Source organism: Hoplias malabaricus, chromosome 2 (genome assembly GCF_029633855.1).
Source record: "Hoplias malabaricus isolate fHopMal1 chromosome 2, fHopMal1.hap1, whole genome shotgun sequence".
NCBI lineage: Eukaryota > Metazoa > Chordata > Actinopteri > Characiformes > Erythrinidae > Hoplias > Hoplias malabaricus.
The window spans coordinates 75,225,109-75,249,790 of NC_089801.1; the positions used below are offsets into that span (position 1 = coordinate 75,225,109).

Genomic DNA, 24,682 nt, shown 5'->3' on the forward strand with positions numbered 1-24,682 from the left:
AGTTGGAGGCTTGATCTGGATAATCCGTAGTCTGAAAAAGGTTCAGCATACCTGGGCCTTCCTCCACTACAGTTACTAGTTTAGAATGTAAGAGTAGTGTGCATTTTGTAGTCGTGTTGAGACTAGGAATTTTGTTAATCTGCTTAATTGTAGGCTGAATTTCATTTTCTTTATAAAATATGTCATGGCTCTATAAAAGTCTATTCCACTACAGAGCTGCAACTACACTCCCAGTTTGTTCAAACCCCACTTACTAATTTGATTAATCAGTGCCTTCTTGTAAAATAGAACAAGTCACACCTCATTAAAAACATAATTTTCCACTGAGATAAGCAAAATGTCCACATATCTTTATAACAATGAAATCTAAGAGGTTTCCTTCTGCTTCCTAAGAGTCACTTCTGTCTTAACGACCAACGGCATTCATTGGTCAATGATCTAGTTTCATGATTTATTATACGCAGCACTTTTTTTAAATTTTCATATTGGTGGCTGAATTAAAGAAGTGAATTTTAATCATTCATTCGTTCTTTCATTCATTCATTCACTGTCTGTAACCGCTTATCCAGTTCAGGGTTGCGGTGGGTCCTGAGCCTACCCAGAATCACTGGGCGCAATGCAGGAGAACACCCTGGAGGGGGCACCAGTCCTTCACAGTGCGGGATTTTTTTATATATAAATATATATATACTCTGTCACTCACTCGCTCACACCTATGGAGACTTTTACACAGCCAATGCACCTACCAACATGTTTTTTGTAGGAGGAAACTGGAGCACCTATAGAAAACCCACACAGACACACACCAAACTCCTCAACCAACGTGTTGTCAGTTCTTATTTTATTCTCATTGTTCAGTCATGGTCTGTAACTGTGCAGTCAGTTCAGGGTTGTGATGGGTCTGGAGCCTACCCAGAATCACTGGGCGCAAGGTGGGAACCCACCGTTGAGGGAGTGCCAGTCCTTTACAGGGAGACACACACACGCACAAACTTTGAGTAGCCAATCCACCTACCTATGTGCGTTTTAGACTGTGGGAGGAAATTGGAGCCCCTGTAGAAAGCCCACACAGACACTGGGAGAACACACCACACTCTTCAACCAACATGTTGTCACTTCTGATTTTATTCTCATTGTATTTTGGTTAATTCTGTCCAGGGCCATGTTTCCCAAAAGCAGTGTGCAATTAATCTTAACTTCAAGTGTTTCCAGTCATATTTGCTCTACCATCTACAAATGTTTTTTTTTTTTTTTTTTAAGCTGGGCTTTTGGGAAACCAAGCACAGATAACTTTCATCACTGGAGTTAAAGGGACTCCTGTAATATGATAGATGTTTTATGGTAGACACTGATTGCCACATACACAAAACATCCTACAGAATGGGGTGTCATTATGCTTAGGATAATTACATCTCCAGTATGATCATTTTGCTATTACTACACACACAGGTTCCTACAAAACGAAAAAAAATCATGTGCAGTATAGAAACGTTTCTGACAGAGTTAAAACATTCTTTGTTGACTGATACACCACACCATGTATGGTTTTCAGTTAAGACTAAAGGCAAGCAAAGGGGAAGAAAAACAAATGTAAGACACTTAGCATCAGTACTTACAATACATTTAAGACAGTATTCATTCATTGTAAAGGTAATATCTACATACATTCAGAGATCAAATCAGTATTCTTCCCCATTTCTTAAAATGAAAGAAAAATTTGAAGAAACACATCTATTATTTTACTGAAGTGAAGCAAATTATAAAGGCAAACGCATCTAAAATACCTTAAAATGCAAATGACACATTGGTTTTACATTCAGTGAGTTAAAGTACATACATATATGCACAGTTGACAAATAAAGCTGGATCACACATGGCTTGGCTTGAAACAATCTACATACGTGATTATCGTGCATTGATAAAGTGGCAGAACGACCACGCATAGTGGCAATAACAGTAGTAGAGGGACAAATAGTACTGACTACATTTGTAATGAACTTGTAATTTACATTAAAATAATAAGACCCTTAGGTTTTTCATTTTTTAGTAGAATAATATATGATATGGCTAATCCTCCAGGCATTTACATTCTAAATCGAAGCAGAAAAGCTTGCACTGAAGCAGACAGATGACATAAGGTCCCATATTTGATGGTTTAGTACAGACTAGGTTTAGAAACTTTGAACCTTTTGCTAAACTATTCAGCAAGGCCACTTTCTGACATGAGACACATGTATAGTGACAAATGTTCATTCTTCCTCTTGGTGAGACTGTGGAATACCAGCTGGGAAGATACAACTGATGCCTGTGTATCTCAAGTCAGAAGATGGCCCTTAAAACTGTGAGAGTAAAGGTGCTGTGCTCATAACTGAGGTCAAAAGTTGTTCACTCTAATTTTAACATCAAATCGTCCCTGGAAGCGATCCTTGTCACTGTAATGAATGTTTTCACCAAACACTTTGCATTCAATGCGAAGCTCCATGTTCATGGTTAGATTGACAAACTGGATGGCCACCAGAGGCTGGAGGTACTTTGGCTGCAGGAGTTTGCCATAGTAAGGGTAATATTGCAGAGGGAATCCTCCTCCAATGCCATAGTATTTCACCTCCCCAAGCTTTCCCTCATCCTCTTCTCTCTATTAAAGTTTAAGGAAGGATAATCCAAAATGAAAACTATTCAAATATCAGAGTAAAATTTGATTTAAGGATCTATTTCATTAAAAAAAGTCTTAAACAGTAACACTAAACACATGATGAAAAAAAGTGTCAGTCTCTATTTTTTTATTATTATTTTTTAATTATTATTATTATGGTTACCTTATTTTGGCAGTACAGTGGAATCACATTGGGCTGGACTTTGTACATGGCCTCCTCTGGGATAGATTCGTTGGACAGTGGGGGCTAGGAAGCAAGATACCCCAAATGTTATTAAATGTAAGCTGCAATATCTATAATAATTGACATTTATTTGCATTTTGACAATAAAAACAGCAATATATCAGCTTCACAAGTGGTACTAAATGAGGGAGTATAGACTGCACTTGACTCCTTTCAAGAATGCTACTGACATTGTCAGTATTCACAATTCCAGATATTCAATCTTGAAATCCCCTGAAACCATTATTTAAAGTGTTAAATATAAGGTTAACATTGGTGTTATTTACTTGTAAATAAAATTGACTTATACATTGAAGTGAAAGAGATTGTAATGTTAAATCATATTCAGTTATATATTAGCCAGATATTATGGGAGTAAGTAATCAGATTGCATTAGTTCCAAGGAACATGAACTAAAATTTGTGTAACATTACACAAATGCAAACCTACCTTTGGTTTGAAATTCACAATTCTATTGAGCTTGACAATCAAGCAGGGTTTCCCCTCCCTGAAGCCAAAATCCCTGTCCTCAAGGCCTGAGCAAGGCCCAAGTAAAGTCCTTCTGAATCGACAGGCCTTTTTAGCACCTGAATCATCCTCAGGTTCTCCTCTGTGCTTGTAATCTTCTGGTTGCTCTGAAAGGATATTGGCAAAGGAGGACATAATTATGTATTTATATATATAAAGTTAATTAAAAATTATATCAGTATCAGCATTTTATATCAGTAAATGATACAGCATTGTAAATCAAAAAGAGTCCTTCTAACAGATAAAAGCTGTTTATTGTCATACTTGCTTTAGTGCTAAATAAATTATAAATAAATACAATAGATGTAGGAATTACTACTGTAAACTGACAGAATAAATGAGTACATTTGAATCTGCAGTTAAGTGTTAGGGTATAGAGTGATACATACTAATCTTAAAATAGTTTTTGATGCAAAATAATTTTCAAAGTGTTGCTGTGCATGCTAATATCTAGGCTTTTGTTGTGCAATGTGTAATCAAGGTATAGGCAAATATTTTCATAGATTGGGGTTTCTCTACCTCCACAGTCTTCAAACTCCATTTCGCCTTTTTGTTTATCGTCAAGGTAAGGTTCTAGGAAAGTGCTGATGGACTTTGTGTATTTCATATACGTTGCCACGTCATTGATGTTGAAGACCAGTTCTGTTTTCTCTGAATTAGGTGTATGGGTGAGGCCTAGATATGGATAAAGATCCAAAAGTTGCATGTTAAAAAACAAAAAACAAAGCCAAACTGTAAACATAAATTTCCATAGTAGGATGACTGAAAACCAGTTACAATATATGTTATAAATTAACTACACAGACTATGTGTGCAGATGAAGATTTGTGCATTTTCTTGGTCTTGGGCAGTAGTGACATTAATTGTACAGTTCAGAGGTCTCTGAATGTCTACATAAATCTGACCTTATATACAGGTGCATTTCATTAAATTAGAATATCATCAAAAAAATTCATGTATTTTAGAAATTCAATTCAAAAAGTGAAACTCATATGTGTGTGTGTGTGTCGCCCCCTCCAAGATGTGTTCCTGCCTTGCACCCAATGATTCTGGGTTGGCTCTTGAACCACCGCGACCCTGAACTGGATAAGCGGTTACAGACAATGAATAAATATATTATATAGCTTCATTACAAAAGTGTGTTCTATTTCAAGCGTTTATTTACTTAATGTTGATGATTATGGTTAAAGCCAATGAAAACCCAAAAGTCATTATCTCAGAAAACTTGAATGATCAACACAAAACACCTGCAAAGGTTTCCAAAGCCTTTAAAAGGGTCCCTTAGTCTGGTTCAGTAGGCTACACAATCATGGGGGAGACAGATGATGACTTGACAGATGTCCAGAAGGGAGTCATTGACACCCTCATGCTGTATCCAAGCGTATTAATGGAAAGTCAGTGCTTCAAGAGCCACCACACACAGACGTATCCAGGACATGGGCCACAACTGTCGCATTCCTTCTGTCAAGCCATACATGACCCAGAGACAATGCCAGAAGCGTCTCACCTGGGCCAAGTAGAAAAAGGACTGGACTGTTGCTCAGTGTCCAAAGCCTTGTTTTCAGATGTAGCTTTTAAATTGGTCTGATATAATATTCGGAGATAAAGCTTTTGGGTTTTCATTGGCTGTAAGCCATAATCATCAACATTAAAAGAAATAAACACTTGAAATAGATCACTCTGTTGGTAATGAATCTATATGAGTTTCATTTTTTCAATTTAATTATTGAAATAAATGAAATTTTTGTTGATATTCTAATTCACTGAGATGCACCTGTATGTTCAGATTGTCATACAACTCCTAACAAAAAATAAAACAAATAACACAAGCAGTTACATCGTTTCTTATTAAATAATTAAAAGACTAAAAAATTAGACATGAAATTCCATTGTTTTATATTGTCACTGTCCAATTAAAAACATATAATTTAATTTTTTGTGGATTTTGATTTTTTTTTTACATTTTGAACACAACAGCTCTCCGTCACATTGTGGTAAATAGTCATCATGAATGGACCAATAGAAATGCTCAAAAATTACCTGGAATAAAACCTTTTTACAATGGCTTCCACTGAAAATTAACTGGAGAGTGAAGATAGATACACTATATGGCCATATGTTTATGAATATTTTCTCACCTAACAGTTTTAATGAAATTGGTTACCTTTTAAAGTGAAAAGGATTTACACTAGATATTGGAACATTTCAGTGAGAATTTGATGTCATTCAAAAAAACAGTAATTATGTCAGGTACTGATGTACAATCTCCACTTCCAAATAAACCAGAACATTTGATCCCCAGACTCCACAGACCAATGCTTATGTAAAGTGTTATACTTAGATAATTAAAATGTGCTGTGTGCGCACAGATGCATGTCAGTGTCTATAGTGAATGCACTTTGAGTAGATGAATTCACTAATAACAAGGGCTGCTTACAAACCTTTGGACATAGTCTATGCAAATTTTTTTGCTTTGGTTATCTGGTGTGAACACCTTGAGCAGAAACGACATTCAATCTTAAAGTAATTATTCTAGATGCTCTAGATACTATTGGATGCTCCCATTATGCACCACTGACTCTCACTTATTTAAATAATGTAATATGAGTTTATGAACCCTGAACTATTTGAGTTAAATTATTGAGGCAATGAATTACCTGTGTTTTTGAATCGAATTTATTAACCTTTGCTTGGTGTACAGTAATTTCCTTCTATTTGACTGAATGGAGAGTGTGTCATTAAAGTTCATAAAATAATTGAATGTTCTAATTATGTAGAATCATAGAGCAAAACATATGAATGAAATTTAAAATATAATCACCTCTAAAATAGTTATTGATGGTTCTCTATAGACTAATTAGGTTTGCAAGGTGTGATAAGACTTATTAGTCTTATAAGGTTATTTGGTGGAATCGTTCTTGGACACTCCAATGATGCTTCCAATTATGATCGATTTTTAAAATATATGTACACCACTTGACTGTCTGTGAGATGAAATGTGGTCAAGTTAAAACAAAGCTCAAACATTTGCTCCCTCTGTTGCTTCCTTATAAGCTTAGCCTGATGTTACAATCATAATATTGCAAAGATCCTGTGGAACGCACTGTGCCAACGTGGTCTTACAGGGTCCTTTCTGATGCTTTCGGAATCCTAAGCATCATTCTACGTGGGGGACCCTCTGCAACAATTATTATTTATTAATGCAAAAATAAATAGAATATCTGTAATAAGTGATAATAACTCTATTGTATTCAGAAATGAAGTGTTCGGGAATGTTCTAGCTAAACAGTTTGTCCACAAATTTCAGGCTAATATGTAGATTCAAGAGAAACGTGGCTGTTTATAATTCAATGTTTTTGAAAGCTTTTCAACTGATGCATCAAAATATTTTCTTATGACAATTAGAAATATAATAAAAGCAAAGTATCCAGCAAATACACAGAAAATACCCAAATACACCCTATGGAATTATCATGTTGAAATATATATTTGATTAATTTTTCTTTTAAACCATTACACATACTGAATGCAAACTTAATGACTGCACAAAATTTAGTAACCTTAATATTGATGCTATTATCACTATTATTATAATTAGCATTATTGCCTAAGTTTCCACTATCAATATTATTGCCGCAAACCATCATTACTTTCATCATTCTTTCATCACTACTATAATTATATCAGTTCACCTGAGACAACAGACTTTTGTGGTGATAATGCTAACATCTATCTGTTGTTTGATCAGGAAGAAGATGGGATGTGTCCCAGTTATGTGTTTTGGTTCCTCTCAAGGTTTTCCACTGTCACCTTTGGCTTGCTCACCTGGGACTTTGTGGTTTTGTTGATCTTTTGCTCTGATTACTGGAATTCTGTAAAGCTGCTTTGTGACATGAGTTGTAAAAAGTGGTTGATTAAAACATTCTGAAAAATTTTGTAATAAATATCACAGTTGATTATTTGATAGTCATTTTGTTAAAAAAAAAAAATCATATTTCACTGCTCAACCTAATGAAGTGAAATAACTTCAGTTGAATATTTATTGCTGAAAAACTAGCAAATAATGTTAAGACCCTTGCTAATTATACGACCATTTTTAATCAAACTACATGGCTTCAGTTAATTATCAAATAAATTTACACTATATATTTTTTCACCAATAGTTTGTGCCAAATAAATGCTCTTCTTGTTTGCTCTTCTGCCATTTACATATTTCACCTTTTTCCCTCTGAGCTTTATCCTACATTACTGTGGCAACGTATAAAACCTGCATGCCTCTAAAGTCCTACAAGACCCACAGCCCCAGTGCAAAAGCTTGATCAATTTTAACAACCATGGCCATGAGCTCGCTGTCCTTAATCACCAAATAATATTTCTGCTAAATAAAATGAAAGAAAAAGATCCTGTGTACTTACAGCACCCCATGTTCACTCAGGGGCCCTACGCATCTGCTTATACCACTTATAGCTAGGAACCACTCTGTTGTCTTAGGTGATAACATAATGGGAATAATGTGTGGGATTTCTAATGATCTATAAGACGGTCTTTACCTGGAGGAGCAATTCTGTCCTGCCAGGTGGGTTTGTAGCTGTTCAAGGTAAGAAGCAGAGCCTGGATGGTGCCGATGAAGATTCCAGCAAGGAAGCCATAGAAGATGACATAGAACAGAAGGATTTTGGCTATGGAGAGAAAGACACAAAATATGTTTTAATCTGTGAATGCTAAAGAAACAATTTAGATTCCATTATGATTACAACTGTGTATTTTGTCTACACTCAAAATTTATTAGGAACACCTACCCTGACTGTACAGTCATTGTCCATTTTATCAGCTCCACTGACCATACATGTGCATTTTGTACTTCTACAGTTACAGACAGTAGTCCATCTGTTGCTTTGCATACAATCATATTGACATTTCTGCTCTTCAAAGATCAGGACCCAAACAGAGCAGAATGATCTTTCTCTGTGCTGCAGTGACACTGTGTGAGATAGTGTGTGTTGCGCTAGTACGAGTGGATCTGACACAGCAATGCTGCTTGAGTTTTTAAACAGTGTGTTCACTCACTGTCCACACTTACTTACCATGTGTTCACACCAGCAGGCGACAAAGCCACAAGCATCCAGTCGTTTCGTATGTAAGAGCGAGATATGTAGCCCGGATTCATCGATAAGCAGTAAGAGACAAATCAAGCTGAGATTTTCTCAACTTTAAGCAAATGAGTTATGACATGGTGAGGTGACATTCTAAACAAGTGGCTGCAAGAAATTCTTTGAACCAATCGTAGACACAGGGTCGGAATTTCGGCTTGCTTGTGCTCTCTGAACACACGCCTCCCCCGGCAGCAACACAAGCAGTCTCGACACACACACCCAATTTGGGGTGACGTAAGCGACTTGATGCCTGCTAGTGTGAACGTAGGGTTAGACACACCTACCTTGTTGGTCAATCATCTGTGACCAGAGGACACCACCCAAAGGATGCTCCTTGCTGGATATTGTTAGTTGATGGACTATTCTCAGTCCAGCAGTGACACCAAAGGTTTTAGAAATTTACCAGCCCTGCTGTGCCTGATCCACTCATACACTACACACTACACACACATCTAACACTAACACTAACACATCACCAGCACATCATTTTCATTGCAGACCATATCTGCTTTGTGGGGGTCCTGACCACTTAAGAGCAGGATGAAATAGGGAATAGAAATTATGCAGAGAAACTGGTGGACTACAGTCTGTAATTGTAGAACTAGAAAGTGCTCCTGTAGTGATGTATGATCAGTGCAACTGATAAAATGGACAATGAATGTAGATCATGGACGTAGCAAACTTTTGCTGAAACACAATTCCACCCCCCCCCCCCCCCCCAAAAAAAAAAAAAGTAGTGCTTTTCAATAGCAAATCATAGCTTTGATTTGATCAAAGAATACAAACCGTCAGAGCTATTTCTTTATTTATTTTAAACTCTGAAGCATATTGAGGTAGCTGCCACATTTACAATATAGTCGAGCTAATACAACAACGGGACGGCACAGTCGCGTATCAGGTACTGTCGAAGTCACACAGCTCCAGGGACCTAGAGGTTGTGGGTTTAAGTCCCGCTCCGGGTGACTGACTGTGAGAAGTTTGGTGTGTTCTCGCTGTGTCCGCATGGGTTTCCTCCGGGTGATCTGGTTTCCTCCCATGATCCAAAAACACGTGTGTAGGTGAATTAGCGACTCAAAAAAGTGTCCATATGTGTGAGTGTGTAAGCAAATGTGTGAGTGTGTGTCACCCTGTGAAAAACTGGCGCCCCCAGTGTTTCTGCCTTGCGCCCAATGATTCCGGGTAGGCTCCGGACCCACCGCAACACTGAACTGGATGAATGGTTTCAGACAATGAATGACTAATTCAACAGAACAACCAATAAAACTCAATAATTCAATAAAACAACAGAAAAATCAGAAGACACAATCATGCAAAATATGTGAAAATGGTGTTTCAAACACTAAAGGAAGAAAATAAGTAAAATAATAAAACCATTCCAATAAATTAATATTTTATTATAAGGAACTACTATAAAAATGAAAACATGCATTTTATTCATTCAGGATATATGAACAGGTTAACATGAATATACTGAACATGTAAATAACAATAGCTTCAACAGAAGCTGAAATAACTCCAAACATGACTCCATTTATGCTCTGCCATTGTGTCTGTCTACAGACGCCATTGCGCTTACACATTATGCACTTACCCAGGCGGAAGAAAAAGTAGTTCCTACCAACCACGTATCATTTAGATAAGATTTCAATAGTTTAGTTACATTCCACTGTGTTCCTGTTAATGATACACATTACCTCAAATGACTGAAGTATCAAAAGTATTGATTTTTTTTATTTGAGAACTGATTTAAGAGCATAAAGGACTGGTATCGGAGGTATCTATATTTCAGTATCGATCCTCACATCACTACTAGTTGGCAACTCTAGGCACGCTCACACACACAGAGACGAACACCTAGACAACTTTTCAGCCAATCACAGCAAATGCATCAGGTACCGACAGCGACAAGAAAACGAGAGCTACAGATTTTGAAGCGAGCAAACGAGGTGTGTCAGTGAGTATAGGAACATTATAGGAAAAGGAATAGAAAACAATATAGGAAAAGTATAGGAACATTCTCCTGTCCTGCAGGATTTTTGAAGAAGAGTCAACAGGTAGAATGAAAAATACATCATGCTGAATTAGTGAAGCAAAATTTACTGTCAGTAACAACGTCAGCATTTTCTAAATAGTCTAATCTGAATATGTATGAATTTTACTTCCCCATCCCAGGACACCCCCACTTTTGAAAAGCTTGATACAGCCCTGGTGTTCCTAATCCCGTGATCGTTCAGTGTATATTCTGCTGTTTAGACCCAGACTAAGCTTGCTTCCTGTCCAGTGTGGATCACAGATGGCTTGAGGAACATGAGGAAGCTATTTGATAAAACGGTTTTGTGGAAAACTACAAAATGCATGTTTCTTCTTATGAATATGCATTTGAGGGAAAGATATAAAAACATGGGAGGATTATGCAAAAAAGTAGCAGTTTTTTTGTGACTGTTCTGCACTGGATCCTCAAAGTCATGTTGGTTTAACATTGGCAGTAGACACTATAACTAGATTAAAATCAGTCATTGTCACCATTATCTAAAATTAAATAAAAATAGATCTAGATACAAAAAAATTAATAAAAAATGAAATCATAGCACTCTGTCAGGGACTATTCAATGTGTTTGGTATAAATGATTAGCAGCTAAACCCACGTCCATAACACACTGTCCCTAACAAGACTGGCTTAGCAGTTTCTTGTTGATGTGTGAGTGGCTGTAGCACCAAAACTCCATCAACTAGATTTGCATGTAGGATGATTAAAAGCAGTAAGAGAATTCATGATTCGGGATTTTATTTCTAATTAGGAATGATTTCACAGACTATTATTCAGAACTGGGGGAAAGTCTAGTGTGTGTAGGTTTGGCAATTATGCTAATTTGATAATATGCTCAGTTAGAAGGATGTTTATATTTATCTGAATTTGTTTTTGTTTAAAATATATTTCTCTGGATAGTTCACTTCTAGCCTGAGGTCAGAATTTGAGAGGTTTGAATTTATGTATCAGAATTTTTTATTTAAATCTGAATTTTTCATCACTTTATAAGTCCAAACACACAAATAAGCATATTAAAATTCAAATTAATTAATTACACCACTAAATATTTCCAATGCCATTCAAAAACAATTTAAATATATACAAAATTCAAATAATCTAATTCAAATATAGTGTTTTGATCAAGGGCGGCACGGTGGTGCAGCAGGTAGTGTCGCAGTCACACAGCTCCAGGGACCTAGAGGTTGTGAGTTCGATTCCCGCTCCAGGTCATTGTCTGTGAGGAGTTGGTGTGTTGTCCATGTGGGTTTCCTCTGGGTGCTCCGGTTTCCTCCCACAGTCCAAAAACACACGTTAGTTGGTGGATTGGCGACTCAAAAAGTGAATGTGTGTGTGTGTCTGTGTTCCTCTGTGAAGGACTGGTGCCCCCTCCAGGGTGTATTCCTGCCTTGCGCCCAGTGATTCCAGGTAGGCTCTGGACCCACCGCGACCCTGAACTGGATAAGCGGTTACAGATAATGAATGAATGTTTTGATCAAATTTATTATACAAAATTAAGATTCAAATATCTTTACTTTAGCGCCATGTAATTACTGTACTGATGAAAAAAATCTCTCTTTATGAGATACCACATCTATTAATAAAGACTCTAGCTGGCAGGAAATCGTTGTCTCTTTGTCTGCAGGCCACTCTGCCGATTTCTTTTATGTCCACACATATTAAATTGACCAGTGTAAATTCAAGACTATAAAATTAACAGTGTCAAAAAAAAAAAAAATTCAATACTCCCTTGCCAAGACCTTTTCATTACCGAACTTTCATTTGTCAGCTTTTTTCTTGACCTTGCTGAAAGCTTTAACGTTTTTTTGACTGCTCACTTCTTGTGCATGCGGTTTATTGTGCATTCATTTAAAACTGTATAATAAGCAGGCACAGAAAAAGGTGAGAATATTTCTAAGAATTTACATTTATCTACTAACTCCTGGCAGTATTTTTTTTTCAACACTTTATGAGTGCAGTGCAGAAATAGCAGATGACATTGTGTTGGTGTTATACTGAAAACAGTAGCATTTTATTGGTACATCATTTTAGATTAAGCATGTCTAATCTGCGTCCTTTGCAAAAGAGTGCACTTACATACATGTTTAAGAATAGCTTGACTCACAATTTAGGAAAGAAGTGTGGTGGTGTTCACTGGCCTAGATAGAAGTGTGGTTAGAAGCCCATCATTTACTCCATGACTGCTTTCTGTCCACACACAGGAAATTCACCTGCATTCAATTTATTTCTGCACGGTCGGAAAATGTGTCATTGTGGTGGTGACTTTTGCTGTCTCTGTGGTGGTACCCTCAAGGGTACATGTTAGTACTTTTCAATTCGAAACATAATTGTACATTATTGTATTATAATTGTAGATTTTAGAAGTTGTGTTGATTTCATAGACCCCATTTCATCTACAGGACTAATATTATGTTGTTTTTTTTAATTTGACAAGGTTCATTCATTCATTATCTTTAGCTGCTTATGCAGTTCAGAGTCTGGGTGGGTCTGGAGCTTACCCGGAATCGATGGGCGCAAAGTGGGAACACACCCTGGAAGGGGCGCCAGTCTTCTAAACGTGTGTTTTTGGACCGTGGAAGGAAACCAGAGCACCCGGAGGAAACCCATGCGGACACAGGCAGAACACACCAAACTCCTCACAGACAGTCACCCGGAGCGGGACTCGAACCCACAACCTCCAGGTCCCTGGAACTGTGTGACTGTGCCGCCCCTATTTGACAAAGTTCTATAATGAAAACTTACAAATATACCCCTCTCCTTCTGGAGAAGAGATTGTAATGCACCTTTAAGGAACACAACTGGACTTTTAAACACTGTTGTACCTTTAAAGGTACATTTACACTATTGTAATTTTAGTGACCAATAATGTACCTCTACTGTACCTTTTTTTCTGAGAGTGTAGTGTGACGATTAGTGTTAAATCAACTATGTCTAAAACAAACGTCCAATATATCATTGCCACTATCTTTTCATTACAGAACTTTCATTGGTCAGTTTTGACCCTGACGAAAACTTTAACCTTGTCTTTTAAACTACTCACCGCTTGTGCATGCAGTTAGTGGGGAGAGCACGTTGTGAACATTTAAAAGGTTTAATTGGTTTCACACATATGCTTAGTATAATCATGATCCATTACGTTTCTGTATAAGCTATAAATTATCTATAAATAAGCAGCTTGCTATGTAATAAGCTAATGCTCCACCTACTTTGCTTTCTTCACTAAGGTGTATTGAAATAAATAAAGTAATCTGTGTAAATCTTACAGCAGGAACAAAGCATATGGTTTATAGCCACATTGGCTAAGATAGGCAGATATTAGCATATTAAAAATGTTATGATTATACATAGCAAGTTGTACACATTAAAATGCCGCTTAAAGTGCATCATTATTCAAGTGAAAATAGAAAGAGCCCATGTTTTTTATAGAGCAGGTGTTGTTCCAGAGAATTCACCGTGAATTCACTATGCGCTACACAGGTGCCATCCCATGCATATACCACAGTAAACATTTCCAGCTGTGAAAACATATCCGACGCTAAAATTCTCTAACGTGTGAAAAGGCAACTTCCGAAAATATGCACGCTTGATTCTCTGGACATTTTCTGTAGTTCATATATGAAAACGAGTACCCAGAATGACCCAAGGCAGGGTTTGAGCCCACAACCCCAGAACTAGTGAGTAGACTAATGTAATTTAGCACTAGGCCTCAAAAAGAAGTTGCTTTATTTATTTGTAGCTACAGATAATAACTTGAGCGTGCAGTTCACTTTGATAAGTTAGTTTAGCCTCAGAGACACACAGCAAAGTTTTACAAATACGTATTTCCTCTGTCAGACATATATATGTATCATATGCCATTTTTTTGGGAAAGTGAATGTGTCTATACCGTGGGGGACAGGACAAACACAGAGGATAAAATGCGAGAATTTTCTGTTTGCTATAGCCCACATATTAAACTGTGTCTGGGATTGTTTTAAAAACTATTTTAAGCACAAAGTGTATTTATTTTTTGTACGTTTTTTCTTAAATGAGTATTTTTACTTATTCCAGAACCAAAGTGTCAAAATGTTTCGCACAGAAGATACGTAATTAAAACTGCCAGTAATTTACCTTGAAATATATGGTTACAGCTTTTTCAAATTAGGAACATTACAAGTTACAGTTAACTACTGTAAAAATACAGCCCTGCACTGGCGAGAGTTCCTTTAATTTACTTTACATTTAATAGATCTGTTTTACACTTCACTTCAACTTCACAACTGCGCCGAATTCAGTCTACAGGACTAAACTGGACCACTTTTTGAGTTTTGATTTTTAAAAAATGTCCACAAAAAAGAAAAACAAGCAAACAAACATGTGAGGGCTGGAAGATGGTCACGTTTGTAAAGGTACCATACCGGAGGAAAAGGCACTATAATCAATGAGCGGCTATTGTTGATCCTCAGGGATGCCAACTCACCAGTCAATGTGAAACGTTAGATGAGCAGTGTCGTTCCTAAGACCCAAAAGACTAGGCCTTTCACCTTGAGTCACCTTGGACAATGATGCATTTTTAACCCTTTCAATGTAGACCCCATCTTCAATAAACAGCATTGAAATGTCATGACACATATATGAAACTGTTGGGATGTGGGAAGGCAGCGTACGTTTCCTCCCACACACGCTACATATATTCTTTACGTCGAACCCCGGTTCACTGAGGTCATATGTTTTCGTGTTTTCACGTAATAACGTAGCAAACCTGCCTCCTGTGAGTAGCAAAATCATCCAAATGACTTTTCCTAAAAGAGGGTGAAGTGTGCTCCTTCAGCGTGGATAGGAGCCTGCTACTGTCCTCTTGATGACCTTCTAGCCCTCGGTGAGAATCGCGTTATAAATTCTGCCAAAATGAAAACATATTGGTACACGAAGCCGTATAACTTTTTAAATACGCTGCTTCTAAAGTCTGGTATCAGGCAGGTGAGATTCTCAACGAGGAAAACGGACCTGCGACATCGATTGTAACTGTTAATGAAGGCATTTAAATCTTTTAAATATTGTTGCCCTCTCTTTACAGATTAGTCGGGTCGTTTTTATTTCAGTCAACGCGTGCTGTCAATTATCCGACTGTGTCATAGACCTCCTAAGTCCGTGAAACGTTTGCTGCAAAGTCAAATCTAACAGGTTGCTTCGTGACGAGACGCGAAGCAGACGGCATGCGGTGGAGACACGGCTCTCGGGCACCCAGCGGTAATGGCAACAAATCATCCCACGTCGTTTAGAAGAATTAACGAATGGCAACAGACGAAGCTTCGCAAATGTGTATAGCACTTACCCCAGCTACTACCAGTGCGCCCCATCAACTCCCTCGTTTCTGAATTCCACATAAATTTCTTCCATCCTCCATCGTCTTTATTTTGAGCAGGCATGCTTAGAAGGGAGTTCTAGTTAATGTCCGTATTGCGGGGAGTTGCAAAGGCTCGCTCAAGTTACTACGATCTCTTCGTCCTTTGGAGCACCGTTCTCGCCAGGACACGGAGCAGTACCCGGGTGTCTGCAAGGTGCCCGCGCCATATATCCGTCCCAGCGCGTAGACACGCCCACAGAACCCCAGAACCCCGCTCCGGACCGCGACCACCAACCGCGTATTAACGTTCCAGTCACGTGACCGCGACTCTGACGGGAGAAACGCTTTACTACAGAGACGCGTTGATGCAACGCAAATGTCTTTTTTGTCACTAGTGCGGCGTAAGGGGGAGGTATTTCACACCTCGTGACGTAAATGCAAGGAGTGCAGGAGCAGTGCAATAAGGTCTGATGCTTTTTTTTTATTTTGAAGATATACTTATATAAATGCAACTATCAATTACATAATTTTCCCCAACTTCACGGCTTTTGTGCACAATCATTTGAGCTCACGTTCTTTTTGTCATTTTACCTTCTATATGTCCAGCAGGAATATATACTCTCCCATGGTCCTACATATTAAATACTGATCAACCATAATATTGATGATCGTAACATCAGCTCCACTGAACATACAGGGGCGCTTTGTAGTTTTACAGTTACAGACTGTACTCCCCTTGTTGCACTACATAGGTTGTTTGTCCTTCAATTTCAGGACTACCTCGGAGCAGGTATGATTTAAGCCGCAATGACACTGACATTGTGGTGTGTGCTGTTCTGGTACAAGTGGATCAGATACAGCAGTGCTGCTGTAATTTTTAAACACTGTATCCGCAGATTGTCCACTTTGTTAGACACACCTAGCTCATTGGTCTACCTTGCAGATGTAAAGTCAGAGACAGTAGCAATGAACTGAAGTTGTTAACAACTCCAGGAGCACTGCTGTGTCTGATCCACTCATACCCTCACAACACATTAATACATCAATACCACGTCAGTGTCACTGCAGCTCTGAGAATGATCCACCACCCAAATCATACCTGCCCTGTGTCGGTCTTGATCACTGAAAAACAGAGTGAAAGTGGAAGAATGCAGAGCAACAAATATAATAAACTCTGTATTGTAGAACTAAAACGAGCTCCTGAATGGTAGGTGGAGCTGAGAGAATGACACTGAGTGTAGAAACAAGGAGGTGGTCATAATGTTATTGTTGCTTCATTTAAATTATTAAAGGAACATTGCCAGGGTTTTTTTCCTTAAAATTACAGCTTCAAAGATGTTGTGATGCTTCACTGATCTGTGACAGGGAGAACAGAGCCTCTGTAATTGCTACTCTGAGCTCAGCACTGCAGAAACTGCATTATATTACTTTGTAAAAGGGTAGGAAACCAGCACCTGCCCCCCTTGATTTTAGTACAGTGCAGTAATAAAGTATTACACTGGGCGAGCCGAAGGAGCAAAAAACACTCTTTCATAGTGTTCCTTTAATGAGCACACTTATTATTTGGTCACGTCACAGTAGACCCCCTAAATAATGTTTAATCACCATTGCCCTTAAAAATAAAAGAGCCAAAAAAGGGATATTTGTAGCAATAAAATGTAGTTGCCATGTAATGTATAAACCTTCATGTTATGCAAATTTTATATATGAAACTTTCTTCCAGGGCGGCACAGTGGCGCAGCAGGTAGTGTCGCAGTCACACAGCTCCAGGGACCTGGAGGTTGTGGGTTCGATCACAGCTCTGGGTGACTGTCTGTGAGGAGTGTGCTGTGTTCTCCCCGTGTCTGCGTGGATTTCCTCCGAGTGCTCCGGTTTCCTCCCACAGTCCAAAAACACACATTGGTAGGTTGACTGGTGACTCAAAAGTGTCCGTAGGTTTGAGTGTGTGAGTGAATGTGTGTGTGTGTCTGTGTTGCCCTGTGAAGGACTGGCCTTGCGCCCAATGATTCCAGGTAGGCTCTGCACCAACCGCGACCCTGGACTGGATAAGCGGTTACAGATAATGAATGAACTTTCTTCCAAGGACAATCCGAATACCTCTTAGGAACCTTAAAGTGTTTACAATAGAGCATCGTGCATATATGATGACCGCTGATATAATGAAACTTTATTCTGAACATTGTGCATAGCCTCATTGTAACATGGATATAGTCATCCTGTGTATTTTCTGATATATACATAAATATAATATAGTTCTGTCTTTGTTGTCCTGAAATATGAGTGATAGAATAAATTGAGCACCATGTGATAGGATTGAAAAGTTATTCTTTAATACAAATCCTATGCATAAAATGTGCTGTGCCTAATTTCAAATTTTGAAACCGAAAAAGGTTTTTTTGCTTGCTTGTTAGTTTTTTTTAAATATATATATATCCCCATACAGGATTTGATGCAAAACATTTGGATAGGGGCGTGTTAGCGATTGTGTTGCATCACCTCTTCTTTTGTGTGTATAAACTGTATAAACATTTTGGAAAGAAGAAGAAATGCTGCAGTTTTGAAAGTGAAATGTTTTCCTATTCTGGCTTGTTATAGGATTTTAGCTGCTCAACATTTATAGTTTTTTTCCCCCTATTTCATAAATGTTGAAGGTTTTCAACAGGTGACAGGTCAGGACTAGTTTAGCTCTCATTCAGCATTAACAGTGCCTTCACAAGTGTGCAAGTCACCCATGCCATGTGCACCGATGCACCCCAGTATCATCGTGGATGCTGTTTTAACAAGCTGGATGGTCCCTCTCCTATTTAGCCCAGAGAATCCGACATTCATGATTTCCCAGAACAATTCTGATTTGTTGTACCAGAGGACACTTTTCCACTTTGTCTCTGTCCATCTTAAATAAGCTTGGTCCCAGAAAAGGCTCCTACATTTTTGAATCCTGTTTATATATGGTTTCTTCTTGGCATTTCTTAGTTTTGGATGCAGCAACATAATGTGTTCACAGACAATAGATTTGGGAAATGTCTCTGAGCCCATGCAGTGATTTCCACTACAGAATCATGTCTGCTTATAATTCAGTGCCAATTAGAGCCCAAAGACCACAGCCAACCCATTCAGATTTTGGGCCTTGTCCCTTGCATACAGATTTCTCTTTATTCATTGAATATTTAAATGATTTTATGTGCTTTAAACACAGGCTGGTTTACAACTCTTACATTAAATAACCTTTTTAGATATATTGAAGACTGAGAATACAATTGTTGCAGTTTTGCAAGTGGAATATTTGCCCATTTTTGCTTGATACAAATATATGAAGTACATCTGGGATGTACCTAAGCCAGTTAAGCAAATGCACTCTGTGTATTTATTCTTTGATGGATTTACAGTTTAATTTATTAGGCTCTGGGAATGCTGGAAAGGAGAAAGCTAGGAGGAGAGTACATAGCAAATTCGGAAAGATATTTTTAAATTGAATTTAATGGTTATTAGGTTTCATGGTCCTTTTCACAAGGTGGAACTATGTTTCAGTTGGTGGAATTGTTCTACAACTTTAATGGTGTACAGATCCTACAGTACAGAGATCAAACTCTGCTCAGATACTAATGCCAAGTTGTAATTCAAAGAGGTGTATCTTTTGTTGTGTTTTCAAAAATAGGATCACACATACACATACATTTAACACATACATATCTGCAAATCAAGCTGACAAACAAGGTACTACTGGTAAATATATCAATGTTGAATTTTTGTATTATAAAGTAAACATAGGAGGCCAGGGGTTGTGGGTTCAAGCCCTGCTCCTGGTGACTGTCTGTGAAGAGTTTGGTGTGTTCTCCCTGTGTAGGTTTCTTCCAGGTGCTCTTTTTTCTCTCCACAATCCAAAAACACATGTTGGTAGGTGGATTGGCGACTCAAAAGTGTCCATAGGTGTGAGTGTGTGAGTGAATGTGTGAGTGTGTGTCGTCCTAGGACGTACTGGCGTGTTCCTGCCTTGCACCCAGTGATTCCGTGTAGGCACCACACTCTTCACAACCCTGAATTGGATAAGCAGTTGCAGTCAATGCACAACGAAAGTAGAAATATGTGGAATATGAAGCCTACAGCAATATGAAGGTCCTCTTTATAAACCAGTGATAAATAAATTTAAAGCATGTCAATGGCGTTAAACTCAAACATATTTTTTGCAACCATTTGTCTCAGCTCATAAATTTAAATGAACAATGTTACAAAACAAGAATTTGTATATTAAAGTTAAAAATTAAATGTGAAAATTTGCTTCCATTTTTTTTTCTCAATGCAACCAGCCATATATGGATTTGTTGAAATAATTCAAAGAGCATTTGATTAGACAAACTAGTTAATGGGTTAAATAATATTTTTTGTAGATCACCTAAATGCTAACAATAGCTAGTTATGACTTGACGCCTTGATAATGTTTCACATTTATGTGTTGACTGACAGTGTTTATACACACCATAAAGAGCTGCATGAAGATGAATGAATAGTACTCTGTAGCCTTTGTAACAGGAAACCAGCCTTGTCCACAGTTTTTCAACACACTCTTTACTGTACTACAGAGTTTGTTAATTATGTTTTAAAACGCGTGTTCAGCTTATCAGCTTCTTTATGAATACAGTCTAGTTTGTTAGAGCAGGTGAATAAAGAGTGCACATTATTTAAAAAAGGCTTCTCAGCATGATATTGAGTGATTATTATAAGGAGGACAGTATTGAGATATATCAATTAGTCATGAAGCTGATAATATTTGTCATTTACATACTTTGTGAACTATCCTCATGGAAAAAAAATCAATTGAAAAGTTGAAAGAAAAAGTGAGAGTATTAGAAATTTCTCTTCACACCGTTGCCAAAATAAAGAGTTGTAGATCCCAGGATTAGTGGGCAGACTGATTATTTGGATGATGTTCTTGCTGATAACTTTCTTAGAATACTCAGGACACGAGAATGTTTAGTACTGCAGCAACTTTCAACACCTTAAATACCTTGAGGAAAGAAAGGAAAGAGAGAAATTAAGATCACATACACTCTCAGAACAATTGTCACTGTGGTGGTACCCTGAAGGGTGCATATTCAGTGCCTTTGTTAGAGAACATAATTGTAACATGTTCTATTTTAACTGGAGATGTTTGTGTTGATTTCATATGCTTTATTTAATCTCTAGGACTTAAATTTTGCACAGCTCTATATGAAAAGCTGACAAATATTCACTTCTCATTTTGAAGAATGTAATGTACCCTCAGGGAACACCTCTGAATTTTATAGCCACTGTTTGTACCTTTAGTGTCAATAATGTAGCTAGACCATACCCACTTTATGCTCTAAACATTTGTAAAATTGTAATCATTCCTTTTATAAACTAATAAATTGTGCATGTTACCTTATTTAATGCAGTATTTCCCTAATAAAAGTATGTTTGACATAAGGTATAACCATAATAATTTTTCCAAAACCGGATATATTTATGACAGAGTGCACTTACAAATCTAAGAAGCACATTCCAGACTCAGGCTATATTTTGGTTTAAATATAACACTGCCTTTCACTCTTTAAATGCAAGTCGTATCTGGTATCGTTGTCTGCATTTGCTGAGTCATTGCCTGTATTGCCACGGCAACCAGAGCAGGGTCTCTGTGTGTGATGGATGTGGAACTCTCAAGAGCTCCTACAGAGCAAATGTAAGGCACCAGCTGTGATATTTCTGGCAACATTTGTGTGCATCCTTCTCGGCGTTAGATATAGGATAAATTTAGCAGCCACCCGCTCATTATTTCATGCCTTTCATGAGTATGTAGATCCTGGCCATAGAAGCATATACTGGCAGTAAGAATGTAGAACATCTATTAACTAGTATTTAAGAATATTAAAGAGGACTCCTGCACAGAAAACTGAATCACCTTCACGACATTTATGTTTTAGCAAATGAAAAAGCTAAGCTACCATGTGTGGAACATGAAATGCATTGCACTTATGCATGTTAAGACCCCAACTAAATGACGTCAACCAACATTTCGCTATGCTATCATTTTATACATATATAAATATATCTGACCTTGAGGAGGTTTAGCAGAGTTTATGTGTCATTTTAGGATGCAGGGCCTGTATTATTATACCTACTGTCAGCAATTTATATGATAGCGCAGCTCTCTAACAGTAGGTGGTGCAAAGGTATAAATGCAGAAGTGTTGGGAGAGCAAAAAATATTGTTAATGCAACATCCACTGCTTTTCAATGCACATATATTTATATTTTATAATTGCATGTTCTAGAAATGATTCCCGTTTGTTGTCATTTTATGTATGATATGTATATACCGAATGTAATGTAGTGTAATATCATTGTCATTGTATTATTAAAAGTAACCCATAATAATGCTTTGTATCACTGTAATACATGGTAATCACATGCTAATTCATTTTGGCTAAACTTGTTATCATCAACATTGTTATCATGACACCAAACATTCTAACATTAATTACTAGATATGGAGAAATAAGAATGTTATAATAGTGAGCAAATTCTGTCTAGGCTAAAAAAAATTATTGATTTATTCAAGAATTTGGTAAGAAGATCCACATTTGATATGTTACAGGTTTGTCGACTATGAAGCGAAGGGACTCTGTATCTGAAGCATCTGAGGCACTCCCTTTTTAGTTTAACTCTTATAATTATGCTAGCCAGAGCTACAACTCACACTCTAATCATTCGTATTGTGCCCAGTCACCTGGAATCTACCTGAGATATCAGTGCTGCCGTCCCACTGCTCTCACGTATTTACTTAGGTTTGTTGACATTGAAGTAGAGGGTTTCTGATATCTCAGGGAACACTGATGTCTGTTTTGGATATGTTGCTCTAAATAGGACTGCAGTCTACTAAATTTTATTGTGAAAAAAAAAAAGATCAACATTAAATATATGATCATTTCTCTGCTGAGTTGAAGAATGTGCCATCTTGCTTGACCTGATGCTGAGGAACGATAGCCCATATTATGGTGTCATTGCTTGCCTGATGTCTGGCACCTACACGCCTGAGCCACCCACGCACCTAACACATAACACACCTCTTGGTGTACTGCACAGTTTAGTAGTCCTGCATTGTAACACTATATTACGTTTATCTGATTCTTCATGAATAGAGTTTAATTTTTAAGGCAGGTGCATAAACACTACAAATGATCCATTTACAATGTTAAATGAATTCTCAGATTGTTTGGGTGGTGGGGGGCAGAACACAGCAGGTGATATATAATCATGTCAGGCAAGGAGTATTTCAACACCATTTAGATGGATGAATTAAAGGCAATGTTCACGACTGTAAACAAAAACACTTCTTATATAATTCAGAGGTTTCCTCACCATATGCTAACTCTCCAGTCTGCACTCTGGAAACCAGTCTAATGTGTTTACGAAGATCTAGTGTCAGTAAACAAGTAAAAAATAAATAAAACAAAGCTAGGTCAGAAACTCTAGGCTTACTCTCTCTCTGCTCAAAGCAGAAAAATGGCAAAAAATCCATCCAAATTTTATAAATCATAAAAAGAGGTGGTGGGTAATTCTTATTTAGGCTGTTTCAGATTATTTAGGTAGTTTCAGGAGACAGCTAACTGCAAACAGACCAATGTTTTACAGAACTAAACAACTTGAGTTATAAATGAGATTCTGTGATCATTCATACTTACAGATAAGTTAAACTTCAGCCACGTTCAGACAACAGAAGTTTTTATTCTCAAACATACAATTTCACATTAAAAGACTCTTTTAATGTTCCGAGCTTCTGAACATAAACAAACCAGAAAGAAAGGTAGTAGCAGACAAGTTAAGAAAATGTATTTGTATTGTGCTTTGTAAAAGCTGATGGTGTTACATTGCAGTTTGGTGCATCTATAAACAGCTAAAAGCAAGCAAAATATTGTTAATATTTTTGTGTTTTTTCGTTTCACAGTTCCTTGCATTGCTATAAAATGTGTCACTGGTTGCCACATTTTTTAATGTTAGGTTGTTTTTCATTTGAATTTCAAGTTATTTATTCATTATTTTGTGTATATAGTGCTTTTAGGAGATCCGTGTACTTCACATTCTCTTATAACAGTTTAAGTTACACAGAGGACAGCACAGGTCAAGTCAGATATGAAAGTGTTTTGAGTTTGACTCAAATGTCAGTGTTTTGAGTCACAGTTTGTCATTCTTTTTGTCAGGATTTTACATCATTTCAAATGGATCCATGACATGTGTTTGTCAGATATTGCATCATTTAAAAAATATATTTATTTATTATTCTCTTCTGTGTTCTTCAGATGCTTTTAAATATTCTGATGCAAATGTTCTTTCTGGTATGCAAAGTACATAGGATCTTAGTTGCATTTGACTATTTGTGGATGACCACTCTAGCTCTAGTTTTCACAGCACATTTGCAAGTGTTAAAGAAAAGAGTGTTATATTTTAACACTCATAGTGTTAACCTGGGGGATTTCTTTTACACTATAGCCCACATTTAACACAGAGCATGGTGACCATAAACTCAAGTGTAATATCAAGAGCATTCCATTTTTTTCTGGATCAGCTGCAAATGAGCTTTGATAATGAGAATACAACCACATGCTCCACTCATGCCCCAGAACAAGCCTCAAGGTTTTGGGAGTCCCTGCTCACCAACCATGAAGCAATCTGCATATGCAAGTGTGTCACCTTCACAGCTGATAAAACTGGGACTGCGCATTTTTCACGTCCTCTCTCAC

At 37.5% G+C, this 24,682-nt stretch overlaps 1 protein-coding gene across 1 annotated transcript; it reads right to left on the bottom strand.

Annotated features, from left to right (window-relative positions):
* Window positions 1-852: 852 nt before the first annotated feature.
* On the bottom strand, window positions 853-16,237 carry atp1b1b (ATPase Na+/K+ transporting subunit beta 1b). The gene is made up of 6 exons (XM_066658513.1): window positions 15,919-16,237; window positions 7,955-8,083; window positions 3,924-4,079; window positions 3,327-3,511; window positions 2,817-2,900; window positions 853-2,635 (listed from the first exon to the last, which is right to left on the bottom strand). The coding sequence occupies exons 1-6, from the start codon at window positions 16,010-16,012 to the stop codon at window positions 2,375-2,377; spliced, it is 909 nt and encodes a 302-aa protein (XP_066514610.1). The 5' UTR covers window positions 16,013-16,237; the 3' UTR covers window positions 853-2,374.
* Window positions 16,238-24,682: the final 8,445 nt, after the last annotated feature.